Source organism: Elaeis guineensis, chromosome 14 (genome assembly GCF_000442705.2).
Source record: "Elaeis guineensis isolate ETL-2024a chromosome 14, EG11, whole genome shotgun sequence".
NCBI lineage: Eukaryota > Viridiplantae > Streptophyta > Magnoliopsida > Arecales > Arecaceae > Elaeis > Elaeis guineensis.
In genome coordinates this window covers 48,912,200-48,939,836 of record NC_026006.2, presented here as the reverse complement: position 1 = coordinate 48,939,836, position 27,637 = coordinate 48,912,200, and the positions used below count along the sequence as shown (strand labels likewise).

Genomic DNA, 27,637 nt, shown 5'->3' with positions numbered 1-27,637 from the left:
TCTGACTTCAGGTTATTAAATGGGCGGGTTTAACTTTGAGATCCAATCCAATCCTCCGGCCCAAACCCATCTGAGACTATCTGGGCTCGAGCGGCTATGACGTCTCTTCGTGGGTCGTCCGACCCATTCGCTATTCACCGATCGTCCCACAGGATTGTTAATGGCGGGAATGCACCGCATCCTTCCACTTCCCGCGCAAAATAGGCTGCTCCTCTTCCCCTCTTTCCCGTCTGCAACCGCCGCTTTCCAACGCGAAGATCCGCGTTTAGTCCAACGTTGCAATGGCCAAGACCAGAAGCGCCAACTGTGGCCCCGCATGCCTCAATAGATCTCCCGATTCGGAGGCCGTTGTAGAGACGACGGAGAATAGGAAGCGATCGAGATCCCAATTCCCGGACCAAAGCCCGATCGAGACTCGTTCTCCGGCGAAATGGAGACCTCCTCGTGGTTGCAAGCTCTTATGTTCTCCTAAATCTCCAAGGAAAAGATTGTCTGATCAATTTTCTCAGAGATCCAAGTGGAATCCAAGAGGCAAGTGCTCTGATCCTTTTTGGAGTCTTCATTTTGTTCATTTTCTTCCCGTATCTTTTTTCCCCTGAGTGATTGATCTCCATCTAATATTGTTGCTTATGCTCAGGCACTTTTCTTCCCTGAGCGAGAACTCTCAGGACTGATTGTTTGATCTTATTCTTCTATTCCATTTCATTGCTTGACTGATCTTAATCACAATTTTTTACCTCTTGATCTGCTTTTGTGATCGCGAGTATGGTATTCACAGTAACTCGCCTCAACTTTTCTGATAAACAGCAGCCATACTCGTTATTTCACTACTTCCTGATTCCTCTTTCTATTATTTGTTTTGTAATTTAACTTTCCCGTGTTATCACCGGCCAACTGATAGGCCTGAATCCATCATCTGTAGATCCTGCGCAGATGCAAGCAGTTAAGGAAGCGCTGCATGTAGCTACAGTCCCTACCAATGTGGCATGTCGCGAGGATGAGCAGAAAAGGATTCTTGAGTTCTGCAAGGCGTGCATCGAACAAGAGAAAGCTGGTAGTTTGTATGTATGCGGTTCCCCTGGAACTGGAAAATCGTTGTCCGTTGATAAAGTGAAAGACCTTCTAGCTGTGTGGTCAAAAGAGGTACATCGGCCTTCTCTTTCAATTTGTATGTTAGATCGTGGGTTAGTTTCTGATACAAGCAATGAGTAATTTTATTCTATTTCTAATTATGGAAATCTCACATCTGAAGACATTCAGATCCCGTTGCATATGTTATACTTGTATACAGGAATGCAGGTCTCCAGAAATTGTGTTTTTTAACTTTTTAAGCAAGGCCATGAAGAGAAGTGTTTTTAAAGAGGGTTTAAAGTGTTCAAAACTACGAGCCAAATGAACATTGCTAATACAGACTCTCAAAAGATTCTAGGAGTCATACTATCATAGGCTATATATCATGGATCACATGTATCATCATATGATGTAGAATTGATGGGCTCCCTGCCCATCATTTTGCATTTAAAAAAAAATAAAAAAAATAAAAAAATGTAGATGGGCAAAATGAGAGATTAAACTCATGACAGGAAAGCATTCAAAACTGGTCGACATGCTTTAGGTAACATCACAGGGTTACCATTTCATTAGAAACAATAGGTAGGGCATTTAAAATTATTGAATCAGAATATTCAATGGGAGTTCAACATTGCATAAAGAATAAGATGAAATGAGGATGAAGTGTGGCTCTTAATGGGAGACATCACTTGAAAAGGATGTAATGAATTAAGGATATGGTATCAATCTTAAGCTTGTTCTAGCTATTAATAACATATCTAGATTGCATTGGGTATGTAAATACTATATCTACGAATTTATGCCCTGTACTGCAATACTCTCATTTCTCTATGAGGGCTCAAAGTCGATACTGTTAATTGTGAAAGCCTCCTGGCAAACTATCAAGTTTCAAAATTAGCTAAAAACTTGTTTTAGTAATTTTGGAATTGTGATTGTATTTCTTTTTTCTGCATAGATATTTATCAGTTTACTTTCATTGACATGAATTTTGTCCTGTTTGCCAGGTTGGATTTCAGTCACTAGATACATTAGCCATAAATTGCACTTCTCTCCCTAACACATCTGAAATTTTTGGCAAGGTATCCTGGTAACACACTGAATATACTTTGGATATACACATAATGTTTCATTTGTCATAAAATTCTCCATTTATTTATTGCAGATACTTGAGAAATTTAATTCTCGTAAGAAGACAAGCAATGGTTTTTCGCCTCTGCAGGATCTCCAAAATTTATTTTCTCAAAAAAAGCCGCCATCTTCAGGAAAGATGATGTGAGAAACATTTCTTTTACTCTTTGTATGTGCGTTGTTTTTGACATGCAATTATAGCACCACCTTTGGTAGAAAACACAGCTCATAGTTGATAGATATTGTTCGGAATTTTCAAAGTATTTGTGGTCCTTTTACCAAATCATGCAATGTTGAGATTGGAAATATTTTATGTGACAGGTTGATCATTGTTGATGAGATGGATTACTTGATAACTAAAGACTGTGCCGTGCTTCATAATCTTTTCATGCTGACAACTTTCCCATTTTCCAGATGCATTCTAATAGGTATGGCTTTTCCGAGGAATATTAATGCTAAATAGGGGGTGGCATTTGCTGTAGTTCCATATAGTGCTGTCATGCTCTATTAAAACCAAGATTCATGTTGTTTTGAGTTTGACTTATATGTGCAGGAATAGCAAATGCCATCGACTTAGCAGACCGATTTCTTCCAAAACTTGAATCACTGAATTGTGAGTGTGTCTGTTCCTCTTCATCATTCTAGTTTTTTATTTAGGATCAAGGAATATTGTGGGGCATCTAATATGGTATACAGATGACAGAATGACCTTGTTCTATAGATTGTCCATGTCTTGGATGTACCCATGAAGATATCTCACTTGACTCTATTTAATTGATGTATATTGCATCATTTTCTTTTGAAGTTACAATTTTCCTCAAATTGCACTCTGGAGAAGAAACTAACTTCTTTCTTGGCATTTTTGTTGTTCTGTTGCTAGGCAAACCTTTGGTTATAACTTTCCGTGCTTACTCTAAAGACCAGATACTGAAAATCCTTCACCAGAGGCTTATGGTGATTCCCATTTTTGTCTATATTTTCATGCATTAGATTTTTCTCCCGAATATCTGGAGGCCGAAGCCATTTGTTTTGTGATCTTGTATTCTAAGTCACCTTTGTTATAGTGGAAATTTTCGTTAAATGACTGCTTTTTGATTTGTAGGTTCTTCAATTCGATGTCTTCCAACCTTTAGCACTGGAATTTTGTGCTCGAGTAAGTTCAAGTTCATTTATGTTTCTATCTAATGCAGGAAAAATTTTGATGGTCCATTATCATAACAGGGAAAAAAAAAAACTCTTGCAAAGTACAGCACCGGGTTCTTAAACCCATGCAAGTGAATATCAGAAACTTTTTTCAGTCAAAAGCTGGATCTTGCTCATAAAAACTTTAAGGGGTTACATATTCCTTTGGAGGCATCAAATTCATAAATAAAAGATCCATCTAGGAGAGTAAACTTTTTCTTCAATGGTGTCCCAGATTTGGGGTGTGACATAAACAATTGCTACCATGGCCTTTATTTAGGCTTGAGATATGAATTAGTAGATATGTCCTAATGGTGTTTATGATTAATCATAGCAGAAAGTTGCAGCGGCTTCTGGAGATATGAGAAGAGCACTTGGTGTTTGCAGGTAACTTTTGATCCTAATGCATATAGAGATGTTATTTTATGTTAATTTTAACTTCTTGTATTTAATGTCAAAGCTTCACCAAATCTGTCAAATACATCTGGAACATTAAACATGAATCCATGTTTGCTCCTCAATTACACAATATCATAGAATGATATCATCTTTCCAACCCTCTGTGACAACTGGGGGTCTTATCATACTACTTTACTCATCTCTTTGTCAACCTGTATTCTTCACTGGACTTCATCCTCTACATGACCATATCATTGGCTTCAAAGTTTGTTAGCTGAAGCTGTTGACTTGTTTTGTATGCTATTAAGAATGTGATCAGATGGATTGGAGCATGATTTGGTTAAATTCCCAGCAGGATGTTCATATTTGAAGTCCACTTGCATCCTTCAAATTGCCTCCTCCCCTTCAAGCTGGGGATAGCATGAATGATATTTTACAACATAGTAGTTTCAATCTCTTTTCAGTGGTCTGGGCCCTTCTTGTTGTGTCAGGAGATTGGTTGTCCCATTGTGGTTCGGATCTTTCATCACCTCTTCTGTGACTCCATTCTTGCAACAGCAGTTCATTAATGTCTCTTTCGTCCTTGTGTTATCTGATCTCACTTGGATCCTTACCATCATCACATGTTTTGGTGACTATTTTTGCACCCAGTCCTTTCATCTCCATCGACATATTAATCTCAGATGACAGGTTTTTGCTTCATTCTTCCTTCTGTCCACAGTCCTTTCTTTGTTTGGCTTCTTACATTGCAATCGAATGCTTGGCCTTTATGGTGCATGATAGGGGTAAACCCGTGTATTCACCAATGTAGTTATGTCTTGGTGCATATTTTGTATCTTCAGTCATGTTAAACATGATGGAAATCTATTGAACTTTTATATTATCAAGCAACTACTTGATCAGCAATATGCAGTGATTGTTACTATCAGGAAATAGATTAAGACAAAGAAATGACTTGTAGTTTTAACATTTACAGAACCATTTAATAATGGCATTATTTTTCTTGTCATCTCTATAGATATTACTTATGGTTTCTTTTTAATAAACATATATTGTACCTGCACAGTTATTGCTTATTTAATTGGCATCACAATACTGCTTGAATCCTGCATCTCATAGATGGAATTGCACTTACCATTTAACTGCTTTATTTTTTCACTTCATTCCAGGAGTGCAGTTGAGGTGCTTGAAGCACAGCTGCGAGATGCTACTAGAAACCAAGATACTGACATTGTAAGTTGGATTGTTTGTTGGTATTGTATGCCTATCCAAAACTTGCATACAACAAAACTCATTTACTAACAACCTTTCCATAGTCATTTGAACTTTTTTTTTTGAGCAATTGGGTCATTTGATTTTACATTCAATTACTTGTACGTTCACACAGTCTGCATTTTCTTTGATCTGGATGACCATATCATTGAGTATCCCATTATAGTTATCTGAGAAAATGAATTTTAATCATTCCTGTCATTCGTTTTTAAAGGGAACACTGGATAACGGGGAGTTGATTTTGAAAAATACAAAAATATGCATTACTTTTCTGATATTATTTGCTGTTCTATTGTTCTCAACAATTTTTGATTGATTCGAATTATGCATGCTTCCTTGTTTGATATAGAATACTGATTAGAGAGTCTAGATATTAAGCTACACTGTAATGCTTAGTTGCTTATTATTTACCCAAATTGATGCCTATTTGTTAAGTTATCAGTACTCGATTAAAAGACTTGCCAATTGCTTAAAAATCAGCACATATGTCATCCATTAGCAACTTCCTCGCCTCATGATTGTCTTGGAATGTATTTATATTCCCCATCTATTTCAAGATGCCAAAAGTGCTGGCGTCAATATATCATGTATTCTATGATCCAATTTATCATTAATATGAAATTTTAGAATAAATTATATTCAATGAAACACAAATAAGTTTGCTCTCTGAGAATGATGGTTGTTCCTTAAAGTTGGATCACGATCACTTTTCTTAATGACAAGAAATTAATTAAAATTGTTTTGCAGGTGATGTTTGATCATATGGATATTGCTTTATCCAAGGCATTCAAGTCAGCAGTAGTAGACACCATACAAGCTCTTCCACAACATCAACAGGTAAGAATGGGGGACATGATTGAACATGGAGATCTATAACACAATATAATGACATATTTAGTTTACCAAGATAACCAATAAGAGTTATGCAAGTATCGTGGCTGTACGTGTTATCTGTTAAATCATCCCATTCTTTGATTTGTTAAAATTAGTGAAACAAAGCACGTAACCTAGACTACTATGGCATAGTTGCATATCTAATGGAGGCATGTTAGGATGATAAGGAGAAATACATGTGGCATGAAGGACATTATGCTGCTATCACATTAAGGTCATCATGTCTTGTAAGATTCAGTTAACAGTGGGGAGTAACAACACCCTATAAAGAGTCTAATTAGCATTCAGGAGTTGTGTTATGATGCCATCTGACTGACTTTCAAGACTAATCTACAATCATGTGCAATTTCAGTTTCCTGCTTATTTCTTCTATAAGAGTTGTAACAATCATTTATACAGGTCATTTTACTCATACTGTAGTGCATATGCTTGTTTCTTCTTAGGAGCTGATTATTTTTGGCCTTCTTTCAGTTTGTACATATTGTTAATGGAATCATTTTCTAACTCATGGTTGTTTGGAATTTACTAGAACATGCTTTTAGATTTATAGAGATACCAACTTTGGGCACAGGCAGCAGCTATATGCTTCTAATCTTTTTGGCACCTCCAGGTAATATTATGCTCCCTAGTGAAGCTATTTCGCCAGTGCAAGAAGAATGCTACAACTCTTGGAGAGGTAACTTTGAGTTCCCGTGACACCCCCACGCCCGCCCCCCCCCTCCCTCCAAACAGAACTCTGTCTCTCTCTGTGTGTGTGTGTGTGTGTTATATAACTATCCATTTATTCTTCAAATGTTTCTCCATGTAGACACAACCTTGGCTTTACATATCATAGTGGTTTATATATTGGTTGTGCAACTATCACAACCTCTTTTGCTCGTTCTGATCATTTTCCAAACTGCTGTTCGGTAACAGCTGAATAAATCATATTTGGAAACCTGCAAATCCAGTCAAATCCCTGCAGTTGGAACACTGGAATTTACAAACTTGTGCAAAGTGCTGAGTGATCAGGTTGAAATACACACCCGAAATTCACTTAATTTTTTCTTGCCCTGGTATGTTTTTGATAATACATAACAGTCCAGGTTCAAATGTCCAGGGGCTTCTCAAGCTTGGGCAATCTAGGGAAGATAAATTGAAGAGAGTGACATTACAAATTGATAGTTCAGACATCATATTTGCTTTCAAGGTCCAGATATGAATGCCTCTTACCAATGAAACAGTTTCACATATGCTGATCTCTTAACTAATTCTTGATTAGCTTTCAATTGATACAGGGAATTCGATTTTTTCAAACTTGCCTGGAGTAGTGATGATCTTAGATAAGTTGAATCTGGATTCTTTTTTTAAAAAAAGAAAAAAAAAGAAAAAAAAAACTCAAGATCTGGAGTACTTGCTCTTCAAATACTACCTGCACATGGCTTTTCATCACCAAGATTCTGTCAAAGCACTCTGGATGAACGGTAAGCTTTTGTCTGATTTACAATACTCTTGTTAAGGATCTAACGTGCATTTGTACACCTGCACAGTCAAATTAATTTGATTATTCCTTATATTTCTTCAAAAGATCTAAATATGAACCATTACCCTATACAATAACAAGTGAGACTACCTGCACTGGGGTTTCTTAACCATTCAAAATCGTAAGTTGTGCCTGAAATCAAAACCACAATGTTATCACATATCTTTTCTGAGATGATTACCATGTCTGCTGACTGATAATTCCAAATTATAACATTATCACGAGTAGTTCAGTATTTGTTTATTGAAGTTTACTAGAGCGAGCATCCTTTTTATAATTTGAATTTCTTTCCTGCGATGTTTACTATTTTCTGCTGTCTGAGATTCTGTCATTTGAAACAGATAGATTGTATCTTCTCAATATCTTCACCCTGGATTACTTATCTCACATGTAAGTGACATAAACTCATGATGGATTCTTGGAGATGCTGAAGTGCACAGAGGTCAAGAGGACTCGAAGGAAGTTCCATTACTCTTGCTGTATCATGATTATTTGGCTATCATTTAGGCAACAACCAACAGATGCCTCCAACAAACCAAAAATAAATTTGTGATTTTTGGTTCAACTGATTTACAATAATTCAATTGCAATGCTTGCATGATTTAAGCATAATCACAAGTGCTTAATGGAACATGCATTTTTTTACTAAATTGTTAACTAGTATTACAGGACCAAAATACTTTCCATGAAGAGTTTGCTTTTAGCTTTGCTCCAGTTTGAGTTGAGTCGGCAGAACTGGATCTTGATTTTTTGGACCGCTGCATGAAAATTAACTGGATATCGGCCCCAAAACTCCTGTGAGGTGTTATGAAAAAATGAACAGAAAGATAGCTGATATATTTGTGCTGTGTAATTGTCATGGATTACCATTGCATAATAAGCATCAACACCATGTATTACCTTGAATGCAACAGGGTTATTTCTATTTTTTATTTTTAAATGATAAAAACGATAACAAAAGAGAACAAACTAGTTGACCATCACGTTAACCTCTTGGAGTTGGCTGTGGCAGTGTTCTTTCATCAAAATAATTTGGACTGCAGGTACAAAAGTTTCATGTGTTGGGCCTGGGCCAATTAAGCACTGTATAATATTGGGGTTTCATATCCATGACTTCATAAACATAAATGGAGGAATACGAGATACTATAATGAACAAACGATCTGGTCATTGTATTTCACAAAGCAGAATTAGCCCTTCTGCTGGTGTCACAACTCCTAGAAAGGTCAATGATCTTGCAAAATTTGTGTATGGACTATATATATATATTTGGTAAGACGGTTTATTCATGCTATTTTAGTGTGAATACAATCAAGAGAATCAGAAAATAAAATAACCCAAAGACCACCTCCCTCCAAAGGACATCATCGTAACATAAGCTGTTATCTAGTCAGTTATAATATTTGCCTCTCAGAAGACATACCTAATTATCAAAACATTACATTCCACCAACAAAATCGACATCCTATAATAAAGATTGAGTGGCACCTCCCTGCATGCAGCTCTGTAATCAGTTCACGATCATAGCTGAGTCATTCTCAATGTTTAGGTGGTCTACTCCCAAGATCCATCAGGCATGCACAATTTCTACCCAGGTTGTAGGAAGCTCCGCTTCAAAATACTGTGGGCTCGAATAGATGGTTCCTCCCAGCTGCTATCAGCTTAGAGTCAGGTCCATGGATCACAAGGCCTGTCTTATCATGTTTGTTTCTGATGCTGCTATCAAAGTTGACTTTAAGGTATGCTGGAGGAGGAGGCTCTCAAGTAATAAATACCCATCGGGTCGCTACACAAGCATGGACACATACTTTAGTGAAGCAAAGCATTTAGCAGGTAACGAAGATTATAAGAAATGGAGGCAAGTAACTCTCTAACTACAATCAAATATCTCTCTTACGAGATTCGGCATATCTATCATGAGGCAAATAGTGTGGCAAACTAAGTGGCTCTGAGTGGCTTTGTTTGTTGCTCTGGTAGAGTTTGGAATGATATCTCTTTATTGTTGATGTCTTTCTAAAATATATATATATATTTTTAATTTTTTGGATTATATTTGTATTAGGATTATATGAATCGACCATCTTAGCAAAATATATACGTACATATGTGTACGCGCGCGGGTAAAACACCCGTCTCCAGATTTTATTTGGCCAATGCAAGATGTGAATAGCATGGCTAAGATATAAATCGCACGAAAGTACATCCAAAGCCTTCAGTGTGACGCCACAGACTCCCTAGTAACGATATCACATCCATGGTCCTGACAATTGGGAATCGGATTTTGGACCCAAGAACCCACAACATGCTCGAATGTGCTTCAAGCCAACAGAAAACAACAATTAAACATGCTGCGAAATCATATTTACACAAACTAAAAAAGACAACAGAAAAAAAAAAAGATGTCGGTTATCTCATTCAAAGTTTGCAGCACTGGAATAAAGAAAGCAAAAAAAAAGGGGGGCCGGGGGGGGATGTGGTTGAATTAGAGAACACATGGAAATCCCAGTGTTCACTACCTTCAATATCCTAACGGCCCTAATCAAACAAACCAAGGACCATGTCCTCATCAGATTCCTCAGCAGGCTCGACGTTTTTCTCTTCTTCCTTGGCTGCGGGTGCAGTCTCAGCAGAACAGCAGGGGCAGCAGCAGCAAACTTGCTAGGATCCTGTATAAACGAAACAATATTATAATCAATCAACACTTAATTCATCAAAGAAAGAAAGAAAGAAAGAAGCAAGCAATCGACACTTGCAACATAAACAGAGTAAGAATTTAATGATTTGGTGGAAATAAATAACCTATCTTCAAGTACTCGTTAACTTTCTCTGCCTGGGGCAAACCATTCACTTATCACATATGCTATCTGTAATATCCGGCCCATTGGACCTTAAATCCAGCCCAAAATAAATAAATAAATAAATAAATAAATAAATAATAAAATAAAAATGAGAGAGAGTTTCTCTCTCTTCTTTCAGTCTGAACCTTTACTTTCTCTCTCTAGAATTGGACTTTCTCTCTCTAGATTGTTTCTCTCTCTTGATGGATTTCTCTCTCCAAAGTTATCCTTCTAAGATTAGCGTAGTGAAAGGTTTTATTTTGATGATTTTGATCGAGTTTAGGGAAGAGTCTGATTTTAAGTAAGGTAAGTAATGAATTATCTTCTCGAGATATTTCATATTTATTCTGAAAATAAATAATTATTCTCTGAAATTATGCATGATTTATGAAATTATGTTTTGAAAGAAAAGTGCTTTTGAAATATTATGGTACATCGATTATGCACATATTCAGTGAAAAATTATGATATATTATGATACAAAAGTATTTTGATACAGATCGGATTTATGCTCTCAGCCTAACTATGTTTTAGTGGGCCCTGCCAATGGGGATTATACGTTGGTACTCAGTGGACCCTGCCAGTGGGGGTTGTGCGCTGGTATTTAGTGGATCCTGCCAGTGGGGGTTGTGCGCTGGTGTTTGTGGATCCTGCCAGTGGGGGTTGTGCGCTGGTATTCAGTGAATCCCGCCAATGGGGGTTAAACGTTGGTCATAGTCGAGGCTGTTGAGTTACGGGTGTTTTGAATCGAATCGGATTTATGATTATATTATATGTGAATATTTGAAAAGATTGGATTTGTATAAAATTAGCATGAAATATACTTTTATGTTTATTTGCAGCATTGTTCTTGAAAATTATATAATATCTGAAATATCTAGTTGAGATAATTATTACTTACTGGGCTGTCTAGCTCATTACCTTTTTTTCTATTTTTTAGATTCAGATAATTAATTTCGAGCGTGGGAAGAAATATTGGGACAGAGCTTTTAGATGCGAGATTTAGCATTATCAACTTCATTAAACTTAGATCTATTGTTTTATTTTTAGTAAAATTTTATTGGACGTAAGATATTTGATTTAATTACTTGAATTAAAGTTGAATAATAATTATTTGAATTTATTCCGCTGTGATGCATTGATATCGTGATGAGATGCCTTGCATGTTTATGGAGAGAGTTCTTCGTAAGTATGCGGCGGTTGCCGCGACCTCCTGCTCGCGATCTCGGGCCGGAGACGTGATACTATCAGTAAAAATAATTATCAACAAAAATCACTAATGACATTAAGTAACCCTCTACAATGTCAGCAAAATGAAAGATTCAAAATGTTGAAATGAAGTTAAAATATGATAAAATCTTGTCTTTTAGACTAAAATCTTTTTTTAGTCCCTTCCAATACATAAGCAAGCTTTAGATTTTTGCTAAATCCCCAAATATATTGTTTTGATTTGAGAATCCAATCCTCTATAGTCAAATCGATGCTTTACATTAAGATCTTGTATTGTCTCTCACTTTTTAAGTATATATATCTCAATATCTACATATGTGTACATTCATCTATCTTTACTTTATATCTTGATGCTGGTTTACAATTACAGGTGTAGCATACTGTAGTACCTTTGTTTTTTATTACAATCAGTATCCATGAAGCTCACATTATCCTTGAACCAATTGCTCCAAAAATCACAAAGTAGTGTAAATATATAACCTAAATGCAAACAAATAATTTTAAAAGCACTCAAAAATAAAAAATAGAAATATCAAGAGAAACGTGAAATATGTCTTCACAAAGTGAGAGTGATGAAGGGGAATGTAGGAGTTGCCACCTATATTTCTTTCTAGATGGGATTATAATAAGTCTAAACTAGTAATGAGGAGTAATGCTTTTGGAACTTCTATCTAGTCATAGATGGTAAGGCTTTCAACTATAGGAGGGAAGAAAAAAAAGCATCCAACCATCCAACCATCCAACCACCTACAGTGATGCATGTCTCCACCATCTTTTTTTTTTCCTTATTTTTATCTCTCTTTTTTTTCAGAAAAAGAGCTGAATATAAATATGCATATAATGTACGACAAATCTTACTTCTGTAAATTATATCATTGAACCTTGTGATATTCTAGCAACCTTCTCATGACAGCAAAAGATGAAGTAAAAGCATTAAATTAAAATGTGAAATTAACACTATATCATGTATGAAATAAACTACAAAAGAAATATGAAAAGGTTAAAAATTAAAAATACAAATAACAAGAAAATAGAAATTCCAAGTTACTCACTCCTAGTAACTCAGCAAGTTATTTTGATGTGCTGTATCATTTTCAGTTTGACGTAAATCAAAACATCGAAGCAAGCCCAAGTCAATCATATATGTAATTCAACTAATATTTGCGAATGTAGCTATCATGTGATACATGCTATACGGTTTGTGTATTGGACCATTTAACTCTCGTCATGAATCATGTGGTCGCAAGCTTGCATGCAAGCCAAGATGTGATTCCAAGATGAGACTTCAGGATCATGGTGTGTATGGCTTGCCTATCTACAACTACCAAGATGCAAAATAAAATAAAAATTATAGAAAAGAAATGACCCATGGCCAGACTATTTGCATCCAGAGAAAATTCGATATGAAGTATATCATCTCATTCGATTGGACTACACAGTCATCACTTTTCAACGCACATTTAATATCTGTAGTCCTATTTTTTTATTAAAATTTTTAAATGATAAAAATTTTTATTTCTTTTCAAAATTTTTTCAGTAACAAAAATATCCTATTTCTCTTTATGACATTTTATGAAAAAATTATGACATTCTGTGCAGAAAGTCATAATTTCAACTCAGGATTCTATAATATCGGTACAGGATGTCATAATTTTTTTTTTAAAAAAAAGATATTTTTATCATTCAAAATTTTAAATGAAAAAATAAAATTATGGATATTTAATGTATGTTGAAAAATGATGACTACATGGTCTGATAGAACGAAATAATTTTATGTCTGAATTTTCTACATCACGATGTGCAATGAATTTCCCTGCATCTCCCTTATTTGACCCATCCTTGCGCTCATCGGTGCCCCACCATTCTTTTTTTTTTTTTATCAGATAAAATCGGATGATCCGAATATATTCAATAAAATTAAAAATAAAATAACAAAAGTATCGGTGAATCATGTTTACAAAATGCGATCAAAACGGTCAGAAAAGACCACCGAATCTACCGCACTGTTTACTTTTCTGCAATGTGATTTGCGGCAAATGAAGTGCACTTGTCCGCTAGCTCCCAAATATCAACCAACAGGCAATGTTCAACGTTCTGCACTTCGAGGGACGAGTTTGGGGCTAATGGACCACCACACGGGGACCAAACGCCGTATCGTTCCTCCGACCCACTCCCTTCGTTTGACCTAAACGCCGTCAACGGAATTAGACAGAGGAGAAGATCCGCTTTCTTTTCCCTCTCCTGCCCACGTCACAATCGTACGCTCCTCCTCTCCCTTCTAGCTGTTTAATTAAAAAGGATTTGTTACGTGAAAAGACTCAGCACCGATTACGAAAGTTCATTTGGCCGTCTTAGGTGGGAAGAGAAGAGAAGAGGGGAAGAAGCCAAGGCGTAGACGACTCCTACTAAATACCTGTGTCTGTGTGTTGTGTGTGAGAGAGAGAATGAGAGCGTCGTGAATAGATAGTAGCGATCTCGGGGGTTGGTCCATGGCGGGCGTGGATTGGGAGTCGCTGACGGAGGCGACGTCCGGGGCGGTGGGGGCGCTGGTCAGCACCACCGTGCTGTACCCCCTCGACACCTGCAAGACCAAATACCAGGCCGAAGTCCGATCCCACGGCCGGCAGAAGTACAGGTATACCTTCTCTCTCTCTTTCTCTCTCTATTCTTTCGATTCGAATTTTTTCTGCTTTCGGTTCAGTTTTTTCAGTTCTCGAATTTGATCTTCAGATCAAAAAATTGATTTTTCATATATTCATTCTTTCGATCCGTTTGTTAGGATTTAAAGCGGGTGTTTGATTCTGTTAGTTTGTTCAATTAGTTGCAGCTTTTGGAGGATTTGGAGAATTCCCTTGTTTTCTTGGATGGTTTTTTATTTTTTGTTTAAACTTTGTAATTTTGGAGTGGTATCTTGGTGCTTTCTTTTTTGTTCTCGCAAGTATGGGATCTTGTGTGTTCGATGCCTATATGGTGGCGTGGAAATGAGCTCAATCTGGTGCCTGAATATGTTGTTGCCTGATGCTGCTGTGGACAATCTATGGTCTAGATCTCAGCAAGATTTGGAGTGTAATTAGTATGACTGGAAGAGATGAGGAGACCTTCAAGATGTCTTGTTGCGAATTTGAAATCCCAGATACACATCACAGGACTCTGACCTGGAAGCCTTCATTAGAGAAGGGTGCCAAATTGTGAGACTGATTTTTCGTTGGTGAGGTGCTCTTTTTTAAGGGAAAAAAAATCATTTTATTTAGATTTGAAGGGTTTAGAAAGAAGAGGGGAAGACCTGAACTTTCCATGGACGAACGTTCCAAGAAAGAATTTGGAGAAAAGTTGCAATGGCTGCCTCTGGTAGGAATGATCAGAAAATACAGACTTAAAGTTGACCATTTGTAATTGATGCAGGGCTTGATGGTTAAGGTTCTTTTTTGTTTAAAGACGTAAGAATCCATTGGGATTTTGGTTGTTCCCTGGAGGGAACATCTTAATTGTTAGATTGGCCCGAAAAGAATCATTAAGATTTTGGAAATAAAGATAGCTTTGTCTGGATGATTCAGATGGAAGCGACTTTCTAGTGGGAGGACGCTGATAGGAGTGTTTGTAAAGACTAGTATAATTTGATGCTTTCTGATATAGTCACAAATCACAATCTTTCATCTATTTCAGGCTTTTTTGTGCCTTTTTTTTTTGTGTGTGTGTATGTGTGTTTTGTAGTGGATATTGTAAGGGGTTTCATTGTATAGATTGAACCATTGTGTTTTCCTTAAAGAAATTATTGGTAAAGTGACATGCAATGCTTACCAGATTATAGGCCTTATCCTACATATATATCCTTTCTTTTTCTGTATTTAGTTTCATGTGGTTTAATTTTAATCTAACAATGCTTGCAGTATCATGCAATATTCCAGTATCATTTAATCCGTATCGGATTAGAATCTAGGAAGCATAGATACCGGTACGCAGTACGGGTATTTTATGGTATGGGTACGCTGAAAAAATCATGATACGGATGCGGCTACATATTTTATATTTTTATTAATATTTGAATATATATAATATTTTAATATTAATAAAAATATATGAAAATACTAAATTATATATATAATATTCGAATATTAATAAAATTAAGTTCTCAAATTTCAACTAAATTTATAAGTATTGTCATAAAAAAATAAACAAACACTTGCAATTAACGAAAAGAAAAAACTAGCAGTCTAAATAAGTAGAAGAAATCAAAATAGTAAGTCTTGATAATCAAGTGATAATAGTTTGAGCTGCTTCATTTTTTGCATCATCAGCAAAAAACTTCTTTTTCACATCTAATTCATCAAGAAACAAACTTGCAATCTCAAGAATGTAGAGATAGGAGTACCGGTGCCGTACCGGAAACGTATCCACACTGAAGACGTATCCGATGTTGGTACATGCCTGAAATAAGAGTACCTGTGCTTCATAGATCAGAATGCAGTTTATTGGTCATTATAGACCTTGGATACATCCTCCTTTATGGTAAACTATGGTCTTAACTTAAGTATGGGGTCAACATGCTATGTCGAAAAGATAGAATTACTAATGGCCATGATAGCTTGGAGGAAAAATAGGAAGCTAATATAGTGGTGGTTGATGAAGGTTTGCACATTGAAAGATTCCTCATGTGGCTAGTTATTGGAGGTAACACTCTAGATCAAGGTTTGAAACAAGGTTCTTTACTTGGAAGTTAAGTTGCAGAGGCAACTTGCCATTTCTTCATAGATGAATGTGCAGCTAATATAAATTCCTGGGACTTACCCCAAAACATGTTCCTTAAGGAGGTTCAACTTATTGAACTTTACAACCTCGCTTGAGAAGATTTTAAGGACAAAAAGTGAGGCTTTAGAGCTTTGCTTTGCTTTTTTTGTTGTCAGTAATTCTTTCAAACAACGGATGTGATATTAGCAGTCATGCCATGGAGGAGAAATGAATGCACAATGGAACTCAATAAGAATTACTTCACAAGATTAATATTGTACACATAGGAATCTCTTTGATGGAGTTGAACTTTGCTTGCAGTTGAGGGTTGATGATATGAACTCAAGGAAACTCAAACTGTGAGTCATGGTGGAATGAAGGGAAAAAGGTTGCATGACAATATGCAAAATGGAGAGAGAGAACCAATGTATCAAGCTACTGGACAAGCAACTACAAAGGGCTCGAACATGATCTTCATGCAAAGTAGAAACCTAAGTTTGGCATATCTGTGGTAAATCCTCGATTCTGGAGGCAAAATTGAGAATAATTAGCAGCAGATTCTGAGTTCAATTGCTGGTTTTCTCTTGTATGATAAACAGCATGACAATTTCATTTTAGAAATCGGATATGTAGTTCAGATAAGTAACTGTTGTGGAATAGCAACGATTTATCAATAAAAATAATAAAAATGATAGAAGATGGAGGGATAAGTGGAGGAAACTGTGTAAGAATTATAAGAGCATGCTAGAGGGAGGGATAAAGGCTTGTTAATTTCACTCAATATATCCCTGTCCAATAGTCCAAAACAGTTGTGCAGGACGCTCGACTTTTAATGCTTTTTTGAGAGTGTCAATCATCTACCTTTGCTACCCTAATTATGATTCATAATTATGAAAACAAAGCTGTCCGAGACTGCTGACTAATGTCCTATAGAATGTTGACCAATCAGTCCTCTTTTTATCTCCTATTAAGACTCAATAGGAACCACGGTGGCTACTCACCAGTTAATACTTCCTACTCTGGTCCCACTGTGCTAATTGAGATATTAGGTTGGTTTGGTCAGTGTCTTTCTCTCTCTTGGGGTGGGGTTGGTGGCCTTGCATCTCCCTCCTTGTTCCAGGTCCCAGTGAAGCTGATCTGCCCCTGCGTTGTGTCTTGTTGTCGATGCCCCACGGGATTCGAGATAGCTTGAAAGTGGATCGGGGGATGCTGGAGATAAGAAGAAGGGACATCTCTTGACGGGGAAGAAGCTGCAGCGGCACATCATGAACTAGCTACCAACTGAGCTTCCCTAGATGTAGCAGTAAATCAAGATGGCTGCCAGACATTCAAAGAAGGTCCAGCCCCTTCTTCTCAGCAGCAAACGTAGGGCTCTGCTCTGTCTGAGGCTCATAATTGCAATTTGTTTCCTTGGTTATGGTCCTCATTAAAAGCTTCTAACAGCCATTCTCCTGCCTAGATTTGCATGCCCAGAACAATCCATCCAGTCTCCTGCTGATAGTTGATGCCCTAAACAACTGATATGTGCTCCTAATCAGCTCCTAAAATTTTTCCTCATGATCAATTTATCTTCAAATTTGGATTTACTAATTTGACTGGTTTAGGATTTTAATTTCTATCAGCTCCTTGAAAGTTCTTTCCTTTCAACCATCCAATTACTCAGTAAATGCTTAATATGTAGCTTTCTATAACTAAATGTCCATATTTTGTTCAGCACATGCAGGAAAATGGTTAAGCTCAGAGTGGCCAACAAATGACATGATGCTAGTATCTTCTTTGCTCATGACCAGCTTTTACTGCTGGAACTTTGCCTGTGATCCCAACTGGTTTACACTATTTGATTTACTCAGAATGACTTCAGCTATAGAATGATTCTACATGCACATGCATGTATATTCTTACTAGTTCAAGGAAAAAGGGATTTGACTGCAATTTTCTTATCATGTAGAGAATCACTTGTATGAATCACCAAAAGGAAGTTTTCCTTGCCTTTAGTGCTTGTGATTGTCATTCTGTTTCGTTTTGGTCAAGGACAGAAAACCATAGACGCTTTAACTTCAGACAGTCTATCAAGACTCAGTCGATACCTTGCTAATCTGTGCTGCTCAGTTTTTATTGGTTTCCTTAAATTTCAGCGGTAATTAAACCCTTATAAGTTCTAATGATCATTTTCCTGCTTACATTTGGATGCCCAAAGTAATGCTTATGTCCTTTGCTGTTCCAATAAGCACTCACTGTAAGAAAACAATGCAATGAAGTGGGCACCTAATAAACTTTTAAAATAAACTTAAATCAAGATATGAGGTTGGATTAATGTTTAACTTAGCTTGGGTGCAGCTGGTTTTTTTCTCATTTTGGGCTGCACCAGGATAAGATCCATATCTGTAAAATCATTTATTTGCCGATTGCTCTACTGCAAACTGAAATTCTTGAATGTAAATTGTGTTCTGTGTACAGGTGAGGAAGGTTAAGGATTATTTCTCGCTGCTTAAGAAGGCTGTTTTGAATTTTTGTTCCTATAAATTTGGTGCTACACCAATATAATTTGGTCTAGGTTGTCTTACAAAGAGGACTATGTTGGATTCCAAACAAGAGAGTTGAAGGATTTGGAAAGAGAAAATCAGCTCATGCTCTTGCCAAGGAAACCAACAAATGGCTTAGGCATCAATATGGGCCAGATTTATGGTTACCTTGGTATCCTGGAGCGCTATGATGGATATGCTAGGCATATAGTCCCTTAGTTCTTATGCAAGTTGCATGGAATGGGCCATTATTGGAACAGATACATGTCCCAAAAAGTTCAAATTAATTTTCTCTAACAACAAAATATTGCTCAAAAATGTAATCAATAGTTTTGAAACTTAAATAAACCTCTTAAATTTTTTTGCCTTTTTAAAAGTAATCCTTGTGGTTTTGGCTATTACAAGAATAAATGAGGTTTAACTGGTCACAGTTATCAGCTTTTTTTTTTTTAATAGTTATGTAGAATCATTTAGGACTCAAACAGCAAGGTTTATTCATTACGAAAAAAGATGAGGTTTGTGAATTTGTTTTTGGCTTTTCGGGCATATATGTAGGCTGCAAGCATATGGAACTAGGTCAGCTGTAGACTAAAGAAAAGAAACAGGGGAGCAATTAGCATCCCTCCTTCACTTGCTTCCTTTTCTTAGTTGTATCTTTTTTCTAGGATTAAAAACTGATAAATCTGATAATTTTCCCGAATCTTGCTTGATGGCATGAATTGCATCTCCACCAGTTCCTGCATCTGCCAGTTTTATGAATGAGACCTTCCGCAATAATGATGCTCAACATGGCCCTTGTGTCAGGAATGTCCCTGTTGAAACCTTAAGCTTTCCATTAGAATCCTTTGAATCATTCAAAAATTTGAAACTTTTGCAATTACATTAGGTTGCTCAAGCTTAATTTTATGCTTAAATAATTCTTAATATCAGTGTTTTTGTTGCTAGGCATCCATAATCTGATAATTACAGCATTGTAAAGTTTTAGCCACCCTTGGTGAACTTTCATGAGCACCTAACACAAAATCATTAGCATGACACTTGGTAATTAGAAAGCCTATGAGGTTAAAGGATGGATTGTTGACAGGTGTACTTAAAGGCATCTCTTAATATAATATATGTTTCTCTAGATGTTGTCTCAGTTTGATATTTTAATGGGGGACCACATGCACAAATGAAGTTTGGATACTATGTATTGGTAAACAATTAGCAGTTTTAGACTCAACCCTGTATCAATGATTGGATTTGGTGCAAGGAATTGGCTAATGAATTCCTTTATGAATCTTAATGCTCACTTCTTGGAGTGCAGCTTATGGACCTTTGGCGGCCAACACAACATATTCAAGCACCTATAAACATCTGAGAATGAAATAACTATACTTAAGGCACAGAATCTTGTCTGAATATAGCAATAGTTTATATGGGTTTCTAATTTTGTTTCCCTTTTCTGGGATTTGGTGTATATTACAATTGCAAGCAGACCATTTTCTATATAGCATAACTTATTTATCTAATTTCTTTTGAACTGTTTCTTCTAGGAACCTTTCAGATGTCTTGTGGGAAGCAATTTCTACACGCCAAGTTCTTTCCCTGTACCAAGGACTTGGGACCAAGAATTTGCAATCTTTCATATCTCAGTTTGTTTATTTTTATGGCTATAGCTATTTCAAACGTCTGTATTTGAAAAAGAGTGGAGCCAAATCTGTGGGAACAAAAGCCAACCTGGTTGTAGCTGCTGCCGCCGGTGCTTGTACTGTTATCATAACACAGGTAGTCAATAATTACACACCAAATTCGACATCAATTTTAAATAAATTCCTGCTTTTTAGCATTGTAGCAAACTTTATATTGAGATTTTTGAGTATAATTCATGTTGCTTTTCCCTTTTCTTAATTTTTATCTTTGTTCAGCCATTGGATACAGCATCTTCTAGAATGCAAACAAGTGCTTTTGGTAAATCCAAGGGATTGCTTAAAACTCTTTCAGAGGGTTCATGGAGTGATGCATATGGTGGCCTTGGAGTATCTCTTCTGTTGACCTCGAATCCTTCTATTCAGGTACCATGATGGTACTTTTTAGTATCGTGATCATATGGGAATACTATTCGAAATTGCTAACATTAGTATAGATTATCTAGTAGTCATGTAGCTTCTCTTATGTATATGCAGTTCTTATTAAAGATAATGTTATTTTTTTAACCTACTAATCAACTAACGAGAACTCTGAATGCATCTTGTGGGCCAATAATCAGATGTAGATTGGTTGTGCAATAATTAGATAGTTCTCTAGTTCTTAATTTAGCAAGTTCTTTTATCAGATTGTGTGGGTGAAAGGTTCTTGAATAATCAGTTTCAGTGATTTGCAGATGAAATCTTAAGTTGCTGAATAGGGCTCTGAGGATGGACTCTGTGTGAGAGGAAAAGAATAAACGACAACAGGATAAAAATCTGTCAGACTAGGGACTCTCCAATTTCTTCTCATTTTGTTTCCTTTTCCAAGTTCCAAATGGGCAAAAAGATTTAGTTAGTTAATTGTGTAGAGTGGATGCGTGGCATGAATCTTCCAAATAAATATTATATGACAATTGCATGAAACACAGGTTACTTCATTGGCTTTCATCTCTTAAATGAATCATGAGGAATTTCTTTGAGGCAGGCAATTAAGGCTTATAACTTCATGTGGTGCACAATTTATGAAATCACAAGCTTCTAAAAAATCAGTTCCAGTCTTGGTTATGGCAAGGTAAAATTGTGAATATCATTTTCAGTAGTTCGGCTCTAGATTCAGCACTTTCATCTAAAATACTTGTAACAAATCTAAACCTGTTAAGCATATGGAAATTCAGGAAAAGATTCCAGAATAAAACAAATCAGGGACTATAGGGTGTTTTAATGGTATTGTGCTGGAAGTGTCAAACAGTCAATTTTTTAATACATCAAAAAACATGTTTCACGTAATTTGCATCTAAAGTACCATTTATTAGTCAAGGATGGTGTAGAACAAAACAGTCATCATGTCAGCCATAGGGTAGCCTATAATATATATAAAAAAGGTTTTTTTCTAGTTATGTTAAACCAAAATTGCAGTACTCCCGGATCTTGAAACTTGCAAAATCTAAGTTCGCTTTTGAGGATTAGTTTCTTGGAATTTGAAGGAAATGAAGATACAACGGAGGCATTTCACAATTCACCCATATATGTAGCTGTTTTAGCTGTATAAGTTGGTTCCATCTGAAACTTTACAACCAACTTCCATTTTAGATTGGTTTCCCACGAAAATATAATCATTTCATTACTGGTTTCAGTTTCAGCTGAAGGTTCATACCATGGCAAACCATGGTGTTGCAAATTTTCTATAGCTTTTTTGGTTGAAAATCCTCCCTAATCTATTAAAGAATTATAGTACTCTGGTCCGCTGTGTGCTAAGGTGGGGCTGGGGGTGACGTACTCACTCGACTCGGTGTCTCCCCTCGGGTGTGGTGGGGAGGGGATTGCACTTATTGCTCCTTGCATCGAACATTCACTCAGTGGGGTGGGGGCTCTCATGGTTACGTCCAGAGGGGGTTGCTATGCCGGTTTAGCCCCCCCTCACCCCATTTTCTGTACCAAAAAAAAAACAACACACTTTTACAAAGTGCATATTTGGCTTCTTTTGACAATTGTCTTGTCAACCTGATTAAAATCCTCTCCTTTTGGCCAGCATTCATGGTGTTTGGATAAATAAAAACATGTCCTGTTAGCTAAACAAGGTTAGTCCCTTAAAACGATGCCGTATTCCATCAATGTGCTATTGTTTGTTCATGTAATTTGGTCACAATGTCAACCAGCTACTAAATAATACTTTTTTTCCTAGGTTAGTGGGATATGACTTCATAATACATAATAGGAAAATTAGATTGGCAACACACTTACCGAGGAGTTAGAAGTGAGACAAGTTACTATAATTCATTTTTTATATTTTGTACTTTAATGTCTAGCTCACTAAATAATCATCTGTCAGTTATGTAAATATATAATACTTTAACATTTAAACCCCAACAAGAAGTTTGTCTTATTACAACGGTCCTGACTTTATGCATTAATTATGATCCAGAGTCATGAATATGTTTTATGGCACTTTTAATCTATTGTCAACTCGATGTTAGCGAGTATTAAGTTCTGGCAGATAGAACTTGGTGCAAAAGAGAGATTTGCATTGAAACTTGGTTGATTGGTCAATAGGTAAAAACACTGTTTGGCATGCAATTTAAGCTCATATACAATGATGCTCCAAGGGTCCTTTGGACTTGTTTTGAGCATGGATGAAAGAGGAGATATGGTCCAATAAGAAATTGCAGTTATTTTTGAAGTCAAAGTAACAAACTCAGAAAAATCCCCTTATTTCAACTCTTAATCTTTGTAAAGTCTTGCGAATAAGTTGGTCATGTTGCAAGTTAAGCTGGTGTCTGATCTCTGCTATTGAATGAAACAAGTAATATGACTTTCAAATATGTTATCTTGAATTTTTTTTTTTTAAATCTTAAAGATGCATATGAGCTTTCAGATGCTGCACTGAACATTTGTGATCAAGTGGGTGCAAAAATAGACTGTTTTAATGGAACGATATGATGATGTGCTATAACATGAGTATCGATTTTCAATTTGTAGATGTTTCAAGATATGTAATAGTGAATCATGATTAGCAAAATGGATTCTCGATTTAAATGCCCTCTCATGTATTTTAGCACACTATTATGATACATCATCTATTTTTTCACACATATCGTACAAAGATGCCATCTTTAAACTTCTAAGCAATTTTTGAGGTGCAAATCAAAATCGACAGTGTGGATTTTCGATTTGGATGGCTCATCATTGATTTTGGAAGAACTAAGTTTCTAATTAAAGGTTCAATGTATATATATTGTATGTATATGTATGTATGCATGCACATATGTATGTATCAATTGAGATATAGATATTGGGAAGGCCTGAAATCTAGCATGCAGTGTGTTGGACTCCTAAGCTTTTCCCTTTTTATCCTCCTTCACGCGAGTCATGTGGAATCATAAACTTTGGGTACTTGATTAGGTGGCTTCCAAAGTCTCAACTCCAAACCTTGAAGATTTTAAGCTTTAGTGGCCTTTGCGTGGTGGTTCACCGTGCACTGCATGTGCAGAATTTTAGCATGCCAGTGTTTTTACACAGGCACTCTGTGTGTGTGGATGCACAGCGGCTTGCAAAAAGGGGATCCCAACTTAGAAACCCACTCCCTCCTCTCTCTCTCTCCTGCCTCCTCACCACAACACACCCGCACCCCCCCCCCCCACCCCCAGCTTTTCAACTCTTTATTTTTCTATTCTCTCCTCTCTTCTTTCTTTGACCGTGGTCCATTAAACAAATCCTGCCCTGCTCCCCTCTAAATAACTCTGTGCTTCAGTTATGGGGCACATCTTGTCCTCTATTTTTTCCCACAACCCTATCATGCATTTAAATTTTGAGTATTTCCAGCTTTTCTCCATTTTTTTTCTTTTGTAGCTTTGTTGTGTTAAATTTGAAGACTAAGTCAATCCAAGGCTGGTTCTTTGTCCTTAAGGTCTTTGCATATTCACCTTCCTGAACAAGTTAATCTTTCTATCCAGTGACTTCCTGCTTTGTCTTTTTCTTTTCCATCCTTTACGTTCTTCAACCCTATTTTCATCTTATCTGCTCTTAATGCTCCATGTCTTGCACCTCTGCCCTTCAAGAGAGCCCCCTGACTTGCATGTTGCCACTAAACATGTCCTGTAGCCAGGTTGATTGCGCATTAAGTTGAGACCTTAAATGGATCTATATAGGTGAACTTTTTTTTTTTTTTTTTCTTGAAATTTCTGCATACTTAATGTGAATTATAACTCACAAAAATTGTGCATTAGACATGACCATGCACTATTGGTTCGTTCTTTGAAAATAGATTGACAAGATTACTATGGAATTCTGATCTCATTATTTTCTTAGTTTATACTGAAATAAACTTGAAAAATTCTGATATTGTGCTAATGATCTTCAAAATTGACTATAGGCCCCTGCAAAATCATTGGAAGCTTCTTAAACAAAAGAACAAATATATAAAGATATTGTTGTCTGAATATAGAAGTTTAATCTTTTCCATCCTCGTGTTACTGTTAGCATCAACTACTGCTACTGATTTGTTTGTAAGTTGTAATCTACAGTGAAAGAAATCTCACATTTACAGCAGAAAAGATGATCGGCATATGATCTCATTGCCCACTATTTTGATATGACAGTTCGTGTTCTTGGCCTTTATATGTGCATCATTGATAGGCTGTTCCTTTTAGTTATATTTGTGTGGAAATTATCGCATATATGCCAAATTTTTTCTTTGCTGTTGAATGATAAGAATGATATGCTAGGATTAAAAAATATTTTCCATTGATGATATATAATTAACAAAAAAAAAAAGCTGGTGGAACTGCCGAATATTTCTATTTTAATCAGCAGTTTGGGACAAAACTGAACCTCCACTAATTTGCCTTTGACTTGACAATGTTCCAGTACACAGTATTTGATCAGCTGAAGCGAAGACTTTTAAAGAGGAGACAAAGCAATAAGGTTGCCCCAGCAACTGCAAAATCTTCTCCAGAAGCTCTTTCAGCTTTCTCAGCTTTTGTTTTAGGTGCCATTTCAAAGAGTGTGGCAACTATCCTGACTTATCCAGCAATCAGGTAGCTAGATCTTCCAATGGTTTTTCGACTTGTATCAACCATATTATTTCCTAACAATGCTTTTGTGCTAATAAGAAACTGCCTATCCTTTCCTAATTTATTATTTCCTGATTTTTGTTAATTTGATTGGTGTAATATCACGAAGTTAATTGTTTTCATTCACTTTTCTTTTGCTGCAAGTTGGAAATCACTGTGTCAACTCTGAGATCTGGGAACTTGTGAACAGGTGTAAAGTCATGATTCAGGCTTCTGATTCACACGATGGCTCCAAGAAGGATGGCCCATCCAGACCACCCCAGACAATGATAGGTGCTTTACTTGCTATATGGAAAAAGGAAGGAATTCCTGGTTTCTTCAAGGGGTTACAGGCTCAGATTTTGAAGACTGTTCTGAGCTCTGCATTGCTTCTCATGATTAAGGAGAAAATTTCAAGGTATACTTGGATCTCAATGCTTGCACTTCGAAGGTATCTGTTGGTTTCTCAGAGGAGGATAAAGACCATATAGATATACATCCTTCTATCTTGAAAATAACATGGCTGATCAATTTCCAATATCCAAGTAAGATTTTTGTTGTCAAAGAAATAGGTGTTAGAAATGAGGCAGCCAACTGTTGTGAAAATTTTCTCCAGAGAAAACGATGTATTTAGTAGAAATATTTGGTTTACTTTTATTACTCAAACAATGGCCTCTCAGGGAGGATCTCACATGAATAATCTTCAGGACATTTGTTGGATGTAATGAGAAATTGAGTTGGGGCATCAGGAGTGCTAATGATGTCTCTTGCTTTGGAATGCCTTGACTTCTGGGTTTAATATTCTCTGAAACTGTGCTCTGTTAAGCAAATTAGCTTGTGATGACTGAAAAAGAGTGCATCGAAGTCTGGCAATTCATGCTGCTTCTTTTCTTCACTTCCTTTTGTATGGAAATTTTCACAGAAACCCACAATTGATTTCTGCTTTGCTGTATACAGTGATGGTAGTGGTTATTTTTCCCTAATAATGGAATATTATGGTGATTAATGATGAATTGTTCCAAGATGTTTACACCCTGCACTCTCAGGTGTTACGAACAGCTCTCTTTGGCTAATGAATTTCACCCTGAAAACAGACCTCTGGCTGCTTGAAGGAGGTTCCGCATGATGGGATCCTATTTAGATATGCTCTTATATCTCTTGTTCCCTGTTATTGGTGCATTGGGTTCTCCCGACCTAGGCCAACTCAAAATCTACTTCGACAGGTCTGCTAAGGGAAACTCTTATGTAGTGGAGATTGTTGGTTGAGATCAGAAGTGCTTGCAGCAGGTGTATACCTTTACGGGCTTCCTCTGTTCCATTCTATGAAGTCTCAGCAGGGGCTGGTCTGCAGCATGTAACAACTCATTACCCAGCTTCCTCTCTTTGGTTCCAAAGTGATTCTTATATTGTAATGTCTTTATTTTTCAAGAAAGATATTCAGACATACATCCATATTTCTTTGATTTTTGCCATCTTCGCGATCATGGTTCCTATTTCATTTGTCCCATATCTTTCATTAAGGGGTCTAGGTGATCAACCATCTCGCTATCATGGCAGCTTCCTCTAATAATAATTTTATCTGGTTCTCTTACTTTTTCCTCTTGTAAATATTTTGTGTCATGCTGCTTTTTCTTGCTTTGGTTGTTTAACATGGTGACATGACGAGACTTATGAATAGAATAGAAATGGTCTATAATGATCAAGAGAGGAAAAAAAAATTATCAATTTTCATTCTGAAATGCTCATTGCAGCAGTGTAGTGGTTTTTGTAGTTAAAGAGGGCTTGCCCTTCTCTATCCTACCTAAAAAAGAAGGAAATCCTTATTTCTCAATCCCAACTAGTTAACTTGAAAAATAAGGCGGCCACACAATTTCACTAGCTGATATAGACATTGGTGCTACACTAATGATGCCATATCTTTTTTCACTATCTCGTGAGTAGTGTCTTTTCAAAGATCATAATGGTTATGTATGAAGTCCTACTTAGATAAGGTTGCAGAGGTTACTCCAAATTTCCCTAAAAGAACCCATAAAATGGGGCATGAAAGGTCATAATGACCATGTACATGTTTGTGCGATAATTTGGGAAGGAAGATCAACAAAAAATGAGAAAAATGGCTAATAAAACTCACTGAAATTAT

At 36.5% G+C, this 27,637-nt stretch overlaps 2 protein-coding genes and 1 long non-coding RNA gene across 4 annotated transcripts; 2 read left to right on the top strand and 1 right to left on the bottom strand.

Moving 5' to 3' along the window:
• Nucleotides 1–173: 173 nt before the first annotated feature.
• On the top strand, nucleotides 174–8,311 carry LOC105057811 (cell division control protein 6 homolog). Its single transcript, XM_029268312.2, has 16 exons — nucleotides 174–531; nucleotides 923–1,143; nucleotides 2,076–2,150; nucleotides 2,234–2,343; nucleotides 2,521–2,627; nucleotides 2,753–2,812; nucleotides 3,080–3,153; nucleotides 3,302–3,352; nucleotides 3,719–3,768; nucleotides 4,950–5,013; nucleotides 5,800–5,889; nucleotides 6,557–6,622; nucleotides 6,862–6,957; nucleotides 7,046–7,135; nucleotides 7,224–7,409; nucleotides 7,810–8,311. The coding sequence occupies exons 1-15, from the start codon at nucleotides 282–284 to the stop codon at nucleotides 7,254–7,256; spliced, it is 1,437 nt and encodes a 478-aa protein (XP_029124145.1). The 5' UTR covers nucleotides 174–281; the 3' UTR covers nucleotides 7,257–7,409; nucleotides 7,810–8,311.
• A 1,315-nt stretch (nucleotides 8,312–9,626) lies between these two features.
• LOC140853793 (uncharacterized) lies at nucleotides 9,627–10,211 on the bottom strand. Its single transcript, XR_012136898.1, has 2 exons — nucleotides 9,985–10,211; nucleotides 9,627–9,783 (listed from the first exon to the last, which is right to left on the bottom strand). It is a non-coding gene; the product is annotated as an uncharacterized lncRNA (long non-coding RNA).
• A 3,639-nt stretch (nucleotides 10,212–13,850) lies between these two features.
• On the top strand, nucleotides 13,851–26,275 carry LOC105057788 (peroxisomal adenine nucleotide carrier 1). Of its 2 annotated transcripts, none has more exons than XM_029268276.2 (5): nucleotides 13,851–14,170; nucleotides 20,441–20,549; nucleotides 20,690–20,836; nucleotides 25,313–25,482; nucleotides 25,709–26,275. In XM_029268276.2, exons 1-5 carry the CDS (start codon nucleotides 14,025–14,027, stop codon nucleotides 25,986–25,988), a joined length of 852 nt encoding a protein of 283 aa, XP_029124109.1. In that variant the 5' UTR covers nucleotides 13,851–14,024; the 3' UTR covers nucleotides 25,989–26,275. The 2 variants fall into 2 exon arrangements, with proteins under 2 accessions (XP_029124109.1, XP_010938787.1); XM_010940485.4 differs by having other exon boundaries at nucleotides 13,852–14,170; nucleotides 20,318–20,549.
• The last annotated feature ends 1,362 nt before the right edge of the window (nucleotides 26,276–27,637 follow it).